At 40.7% G+C, this 12777-nt stretch overlaps 2 protein-coding genes across 2 annotated transcripts in view; one reads left to right on the plus strand and one right to left on the minus strand.

Annotated features, from left to right (window-relative positions):
* Nucleotides 1-12777, plus strand: part of UBAC2 (UBA domain containing 2) — a 90832-nt gene that overhangs the window by 37373 nt on the left and 40682 nt on the right. The window lies entirely within an intron of this gene.
* On the minus strand, nt 6149-7296 carry LOC104572067 (G protein-coupled receptor 183). The gene has a single exon (XM_088523326.1). It carries the CDS (start codon nt 7268-7270, stop codon nt 6194-6196), a length of 1077 nt encoding a protein of 358 aa, XP_088379452.1. The 5' UTR covers nt 7271-7296; the 3' UTR covers nt 6149-6193.

The following is a 12777-nucleotide window of genomic DNA, read 5'->3' on the forward strand; positions in this document are numbered from 1 at the left end:
CTTTTACTAATGTAGCTCAGCACACGTTTGGCCATGAGTCGTACCCATTTTCCTGTTCAAACTTTTTGCCTACCAGGGCCCTGGGTCACTTTGCTCAAAGTGGCCTCCTATTTGGGGTCAGTGCCTACTCTGCACTGCTGCATGGGCCTATTGCAGCTCAGATGCAGGGCTTCGCATTTGACTCTGTTGAACTTGATCAAGTTTCTGAGCACATTTTTCTAGTTCATTAAGGGCCTATTCTTCTTTCTTTAATGCATCTGAGCCAGATGATCCAAATTTGGCAGTCATGGGACATGAACCCACTTTTAGGTAAGCTGTTGTGATAGGAAAAGTAGGTCAGTACTCTTGATCTGAACGTGTATAGGGATGTTCTCTATCTCTTCTCTGACAGCCATAACCTTGTTGGATTTTCATTCTTTCTTTGCATTTGTTGGCTTTTCCTTCCTCTTTCTTAATTTTGAATGAAGTGCCCAACAGTTATGAGGTAGTTGTTCATAGGAGAAGGGTTTGGATTAATTGAGGGAAGTGGATTTGATGCATGTTTGCAAAATCATGAGTGATATAGAGGGGGGTGTGAATAGGGAGTCACTGTTCACTCATTTCCAGTATAAGAAGCAGGGGGTTTTAAGTGAAACTAGCAGATGTCACAGACAAAATGAAAAAGCTCTGAACACCAGAGGTAGTTAAATTGTGGGACTTCTTGCTGCTAGATAATACAAACATTAAAATTACGTTTGAATTCAGAAAGTGACTGGGAAGACTAGTGGAAGGAAAATTGTTTGAGGGCTTGCGTGTGTTAAAAACAGAACTCTGACTCTGAAAAACGCTGCAGGAAGCTGAGAGAGTATTCTGAGGGGGGAAAAAGTAGTTCAAATGTGGCAAAAAGACCCGGGAAACATGTTTGGGCACATGCTACCTAAACATCATTCTGATTTTTTCTTTAGGGGAATGTTTGGTCTTGGATATATTGGTTTTGTATGATAGCCTTACTCTGTAGACTAGTGCTTAGCCAAGGCTACGCTAGTAAATATTTCACTAATGTGAATGTCACAAACAAGCTTTATTGCTTATAGTAGCATGTTTACCATTTTGGGCAGTTGCTGCTGGAATTTTTGGGTAGGCAATGGCCATGTTGCTGACAGGGTCTCCATGTGCGTAGCTTCCAGGCCCACTGCCAAAAGCATCCAGCAGCAATAGCCAGGGAAGACCTGTTCTCTTCTGCTCAGCATTCCACAAGAGATTGTGTTCTTTATCTCCACATTTCCACTTATACTCTGATATCTTCCAGCCCAAGGCAGCTGGTGGAAGTAGTCTGAGCACTGGTGATAGCAATCTTAGCTCTGCCTGAGCAAGCTGAAGAAAAGGGTGAAAGCACTAAACATTCTTGTGTAGCAAATGCATGTATGTTTTATGGGTTTTTTTTTTTCTTCACATGCTGTACACTTCTTCAGTGTTCAACCACTGTTGGTGGTTGTTATACACTATTATACAGCTGTGTCTGTAACTTTCTTTTCTGGACTTGGGTGGAGACAGCTGTGATGTGCCATTTGATCCATCATCATTTTATTTCCTTTTATTTATGTGGGCTTTGTCATGTGCTCCTTATGCCTTTTTGTCATATGCTCCTTATCCTTAAGAATTTGGTAACTAAATAGTTGAACCCAGCAGCTGGTTATAGAATCATAGACTAACTTAGGTTGGAAGACATTCCAGAAGTGATCTACTCTAGTGTCCTGACCAAGGCAGATTTAAGCAGATTAGCATGTTCAGGGACTGTCCAGTTGCATCTTGAAAACCTCCAAAGATGGAGATTCTGCAACTTCTGTGGGAAACCTGCGCTGGTATTTTAGCACCCTTGTGGTTTACAAACACACGTACTATCCCCACACATACTCCTCCAACCTCTTAAACCTTGTCAGAATTTCCCATGTTCCAACTTGCTCTGACTGCTTCTCATTCTGTTACTGTCCACCTCCTGGAAGAGTCTGGCTCCAGCTTTTCTGTGCCCTTGCAGATAGCAAACTCGTACTTGCAGACTGCAGAAAGGTGTTTCCTCTTCACCAGGCTGAATGGACTGAATTATTTTGGCCCTTCTTGTCTGTCATGTGCTGCAGCCCCATGACCATTTTGGTGGCCCTCTCTTGGACTTGTACCAGTGCATCCATGTCTGTCGTGTCCCGAGAAGCTTAGAGCTGGGCACGGTTCTCCAAATGTGCTCTCACAAGTGCCACGGGCTTGCTGGACACTCATTGATACAGCGCAGGGCCATTTGGTCTCAGCTGTGAGAGCACACAGCTGACTCCTGGTCAACTTGCTGTCCTGCAAGAGCCCCAGGCCCTTCTCCTTGGAGCTACTTCCCAGACTATTACAGCAGCCTTTCTCCTGACACCTGTCTTGTTACCCACACTTATCATTGCGTGGACCTCGGCATCTCTGCAGATCTGAAGTCGTTGGGACACTATTGAGTGTCGGGGGTCCCTACCACGCACATCTGCTCTGTTTGCTGTCATCCTCCTGAGCATGACTGCTGCCTTTTGTGCAGCCAACATCTATCCTAGAGCCATTCTGCCAGCTTCTGGCATATTGGAATGAAGGAAATCTTCCTCGATATCCTCCCTTTGTCCAGTCTGGATCTTTCATCAATGTGTGACTCATTTGCTTGCCTGGAGACATGGTACGGCTTTCGGCACAAACTGAGAAATGGTATTAGTCATTGAAGGAGCTCACAGCTACTTTCTTCCCTGAATAGTCTCAGGGAGCTCTTCTGGGAACAGTTCCATTCATTGATAGACATCCTACCTCATTTCCCCCTCTGAACATATATATCACTTCGAGTCAGCATGGCTTTACTGGAGACAGGCCAGCTTGTTTGGCAGAGTCCCATTTCTTGCACACTGGTATGTGCAATGAGTGCACGTGCCTTCTGGCAGCGACCTTCTGGAGGCCATAGGTTCAGGCACGTGGGCAGCATTTTGGAAGGTACTGCCAAGAGCTGGATCACCTTCTATATTAGCCTCTTTAACAGTTTGTTGTCTTTCTTAGGATACTATTATTATTATTATTTTGTCTAGAACAGTCCATACCTTCAAGAAAGATTTGTCTTGTCCATGGTTAAATAACCCAGTGCTAAGAGTACTACCTCCCAGCCCTGAAGCCCCTTTTCTTATTCTGCACCGTTATTCTATCAGGGCCCCTTTCCCTCGGAGCTGTTTCCAAACTCCATATAATTTAGTGCATAGGTATTGCATGTATACTAGACATCCGCTTCCGGGAAGAGTCTCCTGATCTCACCTGGGGAGATGGCAGCTCGCTTCTGTTCATCTCTTTTTGCAAGATGAGAACCTTGTGGGTTTACCCCCATTTTATTTACAAACCTGCCTTTGGTTGTGGGCATGTATATGAATATATATTTGTCCTGGAGTTGATAATGAGTGGCTTGAAAGGCATTTGATTTTAGAGGATAATTTCAGGTGTGTCTGTGCTTGATTGGAGAGTGCACTAGTTTCTCAGTCCCTAGACATTGAGTGTGGATTATATACCCGGATCTTGGAGCAGAACTTCCATGTGTATCTGCAGTGTAATCTCTGGAGTTGTCTCTGGTCACCACGTATTTAAGGACAACACCCTTAACTGTGTTGGATATCAACAAACTGCATAATATGAAACCTTCCTAGTTCTACAAGAAAGCAATCTCCATTTGGAGATGTATCTTAGCTGTTTGCTGATGAGATTTAAAAGCAAAGTCTCAGTTTAAAAAAATAGCTGACATGAGGTTACAGGACTAGGTCTTCGATATTATTTTTTTCCACTGAAAAGTGAATAAATGCATGATGCCATGCTATAATAAGTATTTGAATTATATTTTACAGACAAATAATATAAAAAGACTTCTTGTGTTAAGGATTTTATAAACATAATTACAGCAAATGCATGCCACAAAACAAACAAACAAAAACACCCAAGTAGACATTAATAGAGTAAAAATTAGGTTGTAATGATATGTTGTTAATAAAACATATATTTTATTTTTACAATTTCTGGTTCATCTGTGGCTTTATCAAGTTATCATTTGTTTGTTTTTACAGAAGCAATAATTTTAAATAATGTTTTGAAGTAGTTTATTTAAAAGGCTGATAAGAACAGAATTGCTGTAATTAAAAATTGAGAGAATTAGGTGTAACTTCTGTTAAAAAAAAAATTTATTCCTCTGTTTTTCTGTACCTGCATATTGTCTTTTGAAACTGGAAACTCAATTTTGATACAGAGCTGAATGAAAGAGTGGGGTTTTGTTTTGGTTTACATTTTTAAGGGAAAAAAATAGTAGTTGTTAATATAATAATTGTGTGCTGCTACTGCTGTTCACATACGACCCTTTCAGCTTTGTAGTAGGGAACTACATGTGAGGAAGGGGAGAACTGCAAAGACAACAAACATAGCAGTGTTTTTAGATGACTTTCCGTACAGCCTCGATGCTGGAGAAATGAAGGCACAATAAATAGCAACCATTCTGTTAAGTTCTGGCCAGAACTTTTCCTTTTCTGTCATAGTCTCACAGTGCAATTACCACGTCACGTCGGCAAGCGAAGCTGTATTAATAAAACAGAAGACAAAAGACATAGGGGCCAGGAATAAAGTAGGGAAGGAAATGGAGACATTAAGGAAGAGCATAACAACAGGAACCCAAGCCATGCATCCTGGATGTGTATTGGTATTGAGTCGATTGCAGTAGGAGCTGTCGGTCCATCTGGTCTTGTCTCTGGCTTGGTTTCAGTCCAACCAAATAGACTGCAGAATTGTTCTGAGAAGGCGTCATAGGCAAGCTTGCTCTTTCCTGGTGCATCCTGCTCTTGTCGTTTGCTGATCTGTTGGATAATCAGTGCTCAAAAAGAGGTGGCCATCTCACCACACACACTATTCAGCTATTTTTTTTTTGTATGTGTTTTCTCGGTGGTCGCCAGCAACAGGACAAGGGGTAATGGGTTCAAATTAAAACACAGGATTTTTGCTCTCCATGTGAGGAAGACCTTCTTCCCTGTGAGGGTGACAGAGCCCTGGAACAGGCTGCCCAGAGAGGCTGTGGAGTCTCCTACTCTGGAGATCTTCCAAACCCTCCTGGATGTGACCCTGTGCCACGTGCTCTAGGTGTCCCTGCTGGAGCAGGGGGGTTGGACTAGATGATCTCTAGAGGTCCCTTCCAACCTCAACCATTCTGGGATTCTGTGATTCAGCTATGACGATTTATTCCTCTTTCAAAAACCTGTGTCTTGTGCCCGTCTCTGACTTGAGTTGACGTTCTGTATAATCCTCTGTCACTGTTCTTTATACTGAAATGGTGCAGTTTTCATACTGAGCTCTCTTGCTTCAACTTACTTTGGCATTTATAAATAATTTATATACAACTTAGAGTAGCGCGTCTTTACAATACACACTAGAAAAAAAGAGAAGTCCTCCTTTTCAAAAAGGAATGAAGAGATAATACACCTTGCAAAGATGAGTGACAACAAATGGGAGTTACTCAGTGTTGAAGAGAAATACACGGTTCAGTTCATTAGCTTTTCATCTGTTATATTTGACCACGTTATGTGTGTTAGTTTTCCACTGAGACATTCATGGTCCAAATACTATAAAAATACAGTTCCACCTGTGAACCTCCAAAGGACTATCTATACACTACACACTTGCAATAGTCAAATTGTGCACAGAAATTGTCCCTTTTTATTCCAGAGTTTGGTCACTTGGCCTGTGTGGTATCCGGTCCAAACCATTGGTGTAGTTGTCAACAGTGCCTTAACTGGAGTTGAGGGAGAGGTCTTGCCCTTTCCAAATGTGCTGTTTTTAGTCACGGTGAATCGTAAGCTCTTCCTAGTTTCTTCCTTTGTTGGACATCCGTTAGAGTATGAGTCAGGTCTTTGACTTAGTAACGTCCAGACATGTTCCGTATGGTGTTTGAGCATTCACAGTGGTACAGATTGGGAAAAAATAATGAAATTAATCAAAATGATACAGCTAGGAAAATTATAATTTTGAGTTTTCCTCTTGTCATATGATGATTCTTTTTCAGTCCAACATCATTCCATGATTTCCTGACACTTTGAGAAAGAGAGTCCTCCTGACGTTGCTGTACAGAGAGCATGAAAATTCTTTACTGTGGATTTTCACCAGGATTTTTAAGCTCGCTTTGCTGCCGTGCACTTTACAGACTTGGTTTTTCAGGTAACTTTCCATTGGAAGATTTTGCAAGTACCATCATCTGCGTTTCTCCCACATCACGTGAGCTTTCTTCGTGATGTGACCTGGCAGCGCTTGAAATGGACACACTCACTTGTCGTCTCAGTATTTTCATTACAGTTCTCTTGTATCCTTTGCAGGCAAAGAAATAGATGAAAGGATCTAGGCAGCAGTTGAAATTCATCAGAAACACGGTGTAATGGAGCGACTTCTGAAAAATTTGCTTTTCACTGCAGAAGGGTTCATTCTGAAGCTTTTTAATCATGTGTTGGATAATTGTAACATGATAAGGGGTAAAGCAGATGATGAATACTATAATCACAAATATAATTGTATTGATGGCTTTTTTGTTTATCCCTGATTTTTCAGTCAGTGGATTTTCCTTGGCAGTCTGAAAAAGTTTGCAGCTAATTTGAGAGTAACAAAACAGAATAATCCCAAGGGGAATAAGGTACCCTATTAAACATGCAGCAAGAAGTATAAATGGTAAATGGGGGATTTTTTCAAAGTTCGGGTATTCCATACATGTAGTCCTTTCTTCTTCTTTCTGTGACATGGATTGTATAAGCAATGGGAAAGTTTGACTAAATACAAGAAACCAGATAAATACACAAATGCCCTTGGCGTATTTAATCCTTCTGATCTTGTATCGGAAAGGGTGGACAACAGCAAAAAACCTGTCGATGCTCAGGCATGTCATGAAGTTTACACCAGCGTAGGTGTTGATATAAAAGAAGAGAGCAGTTACTCGGCACAGCGCTTCTCCAAAGGGCCAGTGGAAGCCCAGGGCATAATAGGTTATCCTCGTAGGCAGAGCCATGCAAAACAAGAGGTCGGAGAAGACAAGGTTTGTTGAATAGAGGGTGGTAGAGTTGATCTTCTTCCTGTTTTTAAAAATGACAGTGAGGGCAATTGCATTTCCAAGCACTCCAAAAATCAAGATAAAGCTGTAGAACACAGACAGTAGTATCCTGGCAGTATCTTTGTGTTCGTACAAGTCGCAGGTGGAGCTGTTGGTCTGAGAAGTTGCGAAGGTGTCCATTCCTGAAGCCAGCGTTACCGCAGGAAATTCAGAAGACCTACCAGGAGAGAACAAAAGGGGAATATTTTGTCATGATAGACAGAATTCTGCATAACAACAGACAGCTCACACTGTAGAAAGCAGCGTTCAGAAAAGCTGAAACGAAACTTCATTATGATGAAATAATTTTTCAGGCCTCCTTCAAAAAAAAAACCCCAATCTTTGGCTCTTCTCTTTTGATCCCAATCCCCTCTTTCCTGGAAAAGAAAAAAAAATCAGGCAACAGGCAAAATAATATGCTTGGGCTGCAGTGTATTTTGAAAAGTGAAGTTCAAAAGCGGTCAAGAAGTGAGAGACTGTTTAAAGCAGTCCGAGTGGAAAGGGCAATCTGAAGAAACATAATGACAAATGATAATATGAAACTCTCAAGACCCAGACAAGCAGTTAAAATCTTGAAAACTTAGTTTATTTTAAAGTGTTTTTTTGTTTACAAGGACTCAATCTGTGGTGCTTTAACTAACTTAAACTATACTTTTTTTCAACATACTTACTTAGCTTGTTGGTGTTAAAATAATTCAGACTTGTTTAATACGAGTTTTAACAATTAACTTTTGCAATCTAATTCACATGTTGTTTGGATATATAGCAAACTACTGGTTTAGCCACTTTTTAGTAGTGCTCTAAAATTTCTATAACGTGGCTAAAATCTTTTATACATGTAGTCAAATGATTACTTATTAGCTTTTTTTTTTTTTAATCTGCATATTCAGAATTGAAGTGGAAGATCTACTGAGTGCTGTGGATGCAGTGATTTAGGGAACCAAAGTGTATTAAAAATGATCTAGCATTGTAGAAATGGAAAGGCTCCCACTCTGTCATTGATAGTGCTTCTAATGGAGAATATTTCCTAGATCTGTTGTATATCAGTTGCTTGACGTAATTGTAAATGCCAGAAACAATGGGGCTTCTCAGAGGTACCTGTTTAAGAATTTAGCTAAGAAATTACAGAAAGAATTTCCTGTTGCTGGTTAGTACCATCCATACAAGGTGTCACTTCGTTGGAATTCCGTCTTAGTTCTTGCTCACTGAAACTGTCACTTTGGCAGACAGTGAGTTTTTAGGCATTTTTTTTAACTCTCTTTGCTGCTAAAACTGGCTGTGTCTTCCAGTTGTTGCTGGTGAGACAGAGTGTAAAAAGACCCCCTCAGCCTGCAGAAAACCTGTAGATTTATGAAGATGGGAATACTTTCAGTAGCGAACCAGGCCATTTCTTAGTCACATACTCTGTGTATTTGTACCTGCTGTGGCATAGTTTGCTAGAAGCATATTCTTGTGAAACAGTCTCTCAAAAAGATTGCTGGAAGCACTGTCTCTTTATGTATATGCATTACTCTGCTTATGTAATTATAAAAAAAACACGCAAGAAACTGTTCTTAGGTATCATCTGGGGTGCTCGTAGAAGTCACTTTAACAGGTCCTCTTCAAAGGCTTCAGCCTGCTTGTGTTAAAACTAATGTAGAGAGGTGACAACATCTCTTGAGAGAGGAAGGGATATTAACACTGGATTTGACACCAGACTTCTTTGCTATCTGGATGACTCGTAAAACTGTCAGCCTCTATGTCTGCACTTAAATGGATTAAAATAGCAATCAGGACAAGATTGTTTCCACTTTGATGCAGAACATGATATGGAGGCAAAAGTAACTTAAATTTAAGTCCATACTTTGATTAAAATGTCTAGGTTATTTCTGAAGATCTGCTTCCCAGTACACCTGTTCAAAAACAACTTTTAGTCTTTTGCACCTTAAAAAAATGTTTCTGGAAAAATCAGTTTTAAGGGTTGTAAGATACACATTTTATTATGTTTGTATTGACCTTTTATTAACTTGTGGAAGCATTAAAAGACCAGGTAGTTCTTCCACATTTTGGTGAGATTGCCCTATGTATTTCAGGTTAATCTTTTAGATTAATTGTTCATGAGTGATCTACCTACCAGGCACACCATATTATAACCCAGTCTGAGCAGACTTCTGTCTTAATTTAGCAGGAAGTGGGATTGTATAAACACTAAAAGTAAAAGTGCTGATAAAAGGCATCTCAGGTTCCTGCTCACAGCTTAAGCTGCGAATCCCCCATTCAGGGTTGGAAGGTCAGATGTGAAGTGGAATTTCATGACCTTGAGTTGGGGGGGTTACATCAGCAAATACCAACTGCCTGGCTGCTGTGAAGATAGAAGGATGCCTGGGATATTGCGTTAGTAAACTGCCCATCGTCACAGCATCTTGGTGTTGGCGTGTTTGGTGTCTGCAGAGTGCGTTAGTCATTGCCCTGAGGATAGCTCTGGTGCACTTTCCTCCTGTTTCATCTCTGCTTTCCTTTATAGAAGCACGTAGGATGGCTCATTTCACATGAGTGTTAAAGGCTGCTTTTCACAGAAACTTGTGTGGGTTCGTGTCCCTGTCTGCTAAGTGTGGCATTTGAGGTTGTTCTTTGTCTCACCTAGGTGCTCCTAGTTACTTGTTCAGATTCCCAGCGTGACGTCTAGCTCCTACCCACCTCTCTCTTGAAGTTAAACAAAAACCTTTCTCAAACATACGTAATGAAAAATGATCTGGGATTCAATATTAATAGTTCCTTTGTGGTAAAGAGCTACACTTTATTAACTGTGTAATTTTATTTTTGATCACTGCAAAATTATAATTGGATATTTGGAGAACTGGATAATTGATGTATTCATTCTTTCTATAAATATTTATAAAATGTAGGATATCTGCTACACAAACACATTGAATAAGTTTTAAGAGAAGTTCTCTAATTTTAGTGAAAAAAATAGTTTGACATCACCTGCAGAATTTCCTAAGACCTGTGTGTTATATACAAGGTTACACGTTATATATGCAAGGATATTTTGTGTTGGATCTTTTACTTTCATGTAATAAATCCATGAAGAAGTGGTTATTGTTCCAGATAGGATGTTGGCCCTGGGCTGCTGTAAGAACATGACTCTAGTGAGAAAGAGTCATGGCTGGGAGAGAGTCTGTGTCTATCCAGGCTCCTGGCATGGATGCACATTAGGGAGCAGGCAATGCAAAAAAAAAATAAATAAACCTCTGACTGCTTTACCAACCATCCCTGGTTCCTAATAAAATTCTCTCCAGATCCGTGGCTGGACAAGTGGTTTGCAGACAGCGCAAAGCTGGTGGACGGCAGCACGTGTGCCTTGTGGCTCAGCACGCACCTCTGCTGAGCTGCAGCTTACGAAGGGATGTGAGGTGTCCTGAGCAGGCCCTTCTGCTTGCTGTGGGAGTCAGCCCGAGCTGGGGAAAGGAGCCGCCACGACCGTCTGTGTCTTTGGACAGCTAGTGATGGGTATGCATTTATTCTGAAACACTCTAGATGAATATTTTTATTTTATTTGTTAGTAGGTCAGTATGTAGAGCCGTTCTTGAGCTCAGTAACCATGTGTCTTCATGCTACACTTCCTGAAGATAGTTCCTTTTTTAAAAAAATAAGAATAAAAAAAGATTTGTGATTGTGTACATGTCTTGGGGCCCAATATGATAAACCTGCTGCCACTTGACAGTTTACTGTATGTTAGCTGAGCTGTGATCACTTCTTTGTATGTCTGAGCTCTTACTGTTGTTGGCTGAACTCCAGTCACTTCAGTAGGTGCTTCACCTTTTCTTTCCAACCTGGAATAGGGCTGCATTTAAAGTAAAACTTCCTTTTCCAGAAGGTGTCTAGAGTATTAAGTGAAACAAGACTCTTTTTTACTTGTATTACTTGTGACAAGCTGCTACTTCCTGGCAATGATCTTTAGTTGTCAGATTACTATATGTTGAGGGCATATGCCACCCTCCGTAGAATACCTCCATGACAATCTTTGTTTTGTATGCTTTTTGGGTTTTTTTTCTGTTTTTTTTTGAGAAAAAAGGAAGAACGTCTACCTTTTACCTCTGAGAATCTCCAACTAATTGAACAATGTGCTGGCTTGCTTGCTATTGGCTTCTATAAGTTGTGGGCCTGCATACCTTAGGAAGATGTGGCCATTTACTGCAAGAAATCCAGGTAGACCTTCACAGGTACCTTCCAGAATCACTCCTGGATTGCTTCCTATTCTATATTTGTTTAAATACGCCTCTCAGGTTGTCTCCTGACATTACTGGTGATACTATTTTAGAGTATCATAATTCTATATTAAAATATATATAACAATAATTTACATATTAAAAATAAATATGAAATTATTTTACCTTACCAGTTTAACAATTTTAGATAACTTTGCTACAACTTTTTTTTTGTTCAGAGATACATACAGAATTTTAAGTCATAAATTATTTAAAGGCCATGTCTTTATAACAGTACTGCAAAGAAAGCTGTTCAGTTTCTTACTTTTTTGCTGAACTAGGAAACGAATAATACTTGGTGACACTGACATATAAATTTTTAGTACAAAAGGATCACTCATTTAATGCAAACGCTTGCGTAGGCCAGGCTATGATGTAATTTTACTTATTTGTGTGTGGACCCCAGTTACTTTTGATTTAAAGTGTATTTTCCAAAATGGTGTTTGTTTTGAATCGGAGAACCCCAAGAGAATTAAACGTTTCTCTTCTACCTTGTTTCACTAGTCAATTTGCTTGTTAGTTAAAAAGGTGAGCATCTTATTTAAATATTTGCCTCAATTTCATTTGCAGATACGTTTTTTTCTTTTGACTTTCCCCTTAGAATAAGAAGTGCTTTAGGAAGGCATTTTTTCCCCCCTCTGAAGGCATTTACACGATAAACGAAGGTGAACTCCAGTGCCTCGCTGCAAGTCAGAATCCTCTTGCGACTCGCGCTCTGCCCTCAGCTCCGTCCCGCCGCTTCAGCGCGCTCGGTCAGATGCTGCAGCAGGAGCGGCGCAGGGCGGAACTGGCACCTCGACCTCTTGGCTCTCCGTGATTCTAGGGGTTCCTCGTGTGCGCTCTGTTCTGGGCTGCCCCTGTTGCTCCCTAGGGTACGGCCACTGCTCTTTGCCCCTGCCTAGGAGGGTGCTGCTCCTGGCAGAGCTCAAACTTAATTTTATTTGAGTAGGCCCAGGCTTCCAAGGAGTGCGGTTAGTATCTTTTTCTCTCACTCACTGTTCTCGAGTTTTATCACTGATGATGTATTTGTTCTCTGATCACAGATGGAAAAAGTTGATGAAACGCAACCCTTCAGTGATGGGTTGTTCTTTAGTCATTTTGAGATTTGTTAGCTCACCAGCTTTCAAGCTAGCCTGTGTGTTTTCTTGATGTTTTATAGCAATAGTGTCTGCTCAGAAAAAGATGACTGTACCATGCAAGCCCCTTGCAAAATTTAGCTTGCCTTAAATTAGTGCAAGGTACCCTTGTGCCAGTCCTGTAGTCACATCAGAGAAGGAAATACAGTTGTTTCAGAAGCTTGGTTTTCTGCGAAAACGTTTGACTGGAAATATTTGGTTGACACTTATAGCGCCGCACGCATGAGCCTGGCTCAGAGTAGAGTCCCCGATGCAGAGGTGTGTG

This window comes from Tinamus guttatus, unplaced genomic scaffold, assembly GCF_059628265.1.
Source record: "Tinamus guttatus ecotype Peru unplaced genomic scaffold, ASM5962826v1 Tinamus_guttatus_pri_ptg000180l, whole genome shotgun sequence".
NCBI classification, from domain to species: domain Eukaryota; kingdom Metazoa; phylum Chordata; class Aves; order Tinamiformes; family Tinamidae; genus Tinamus; species Tinamus guttatus.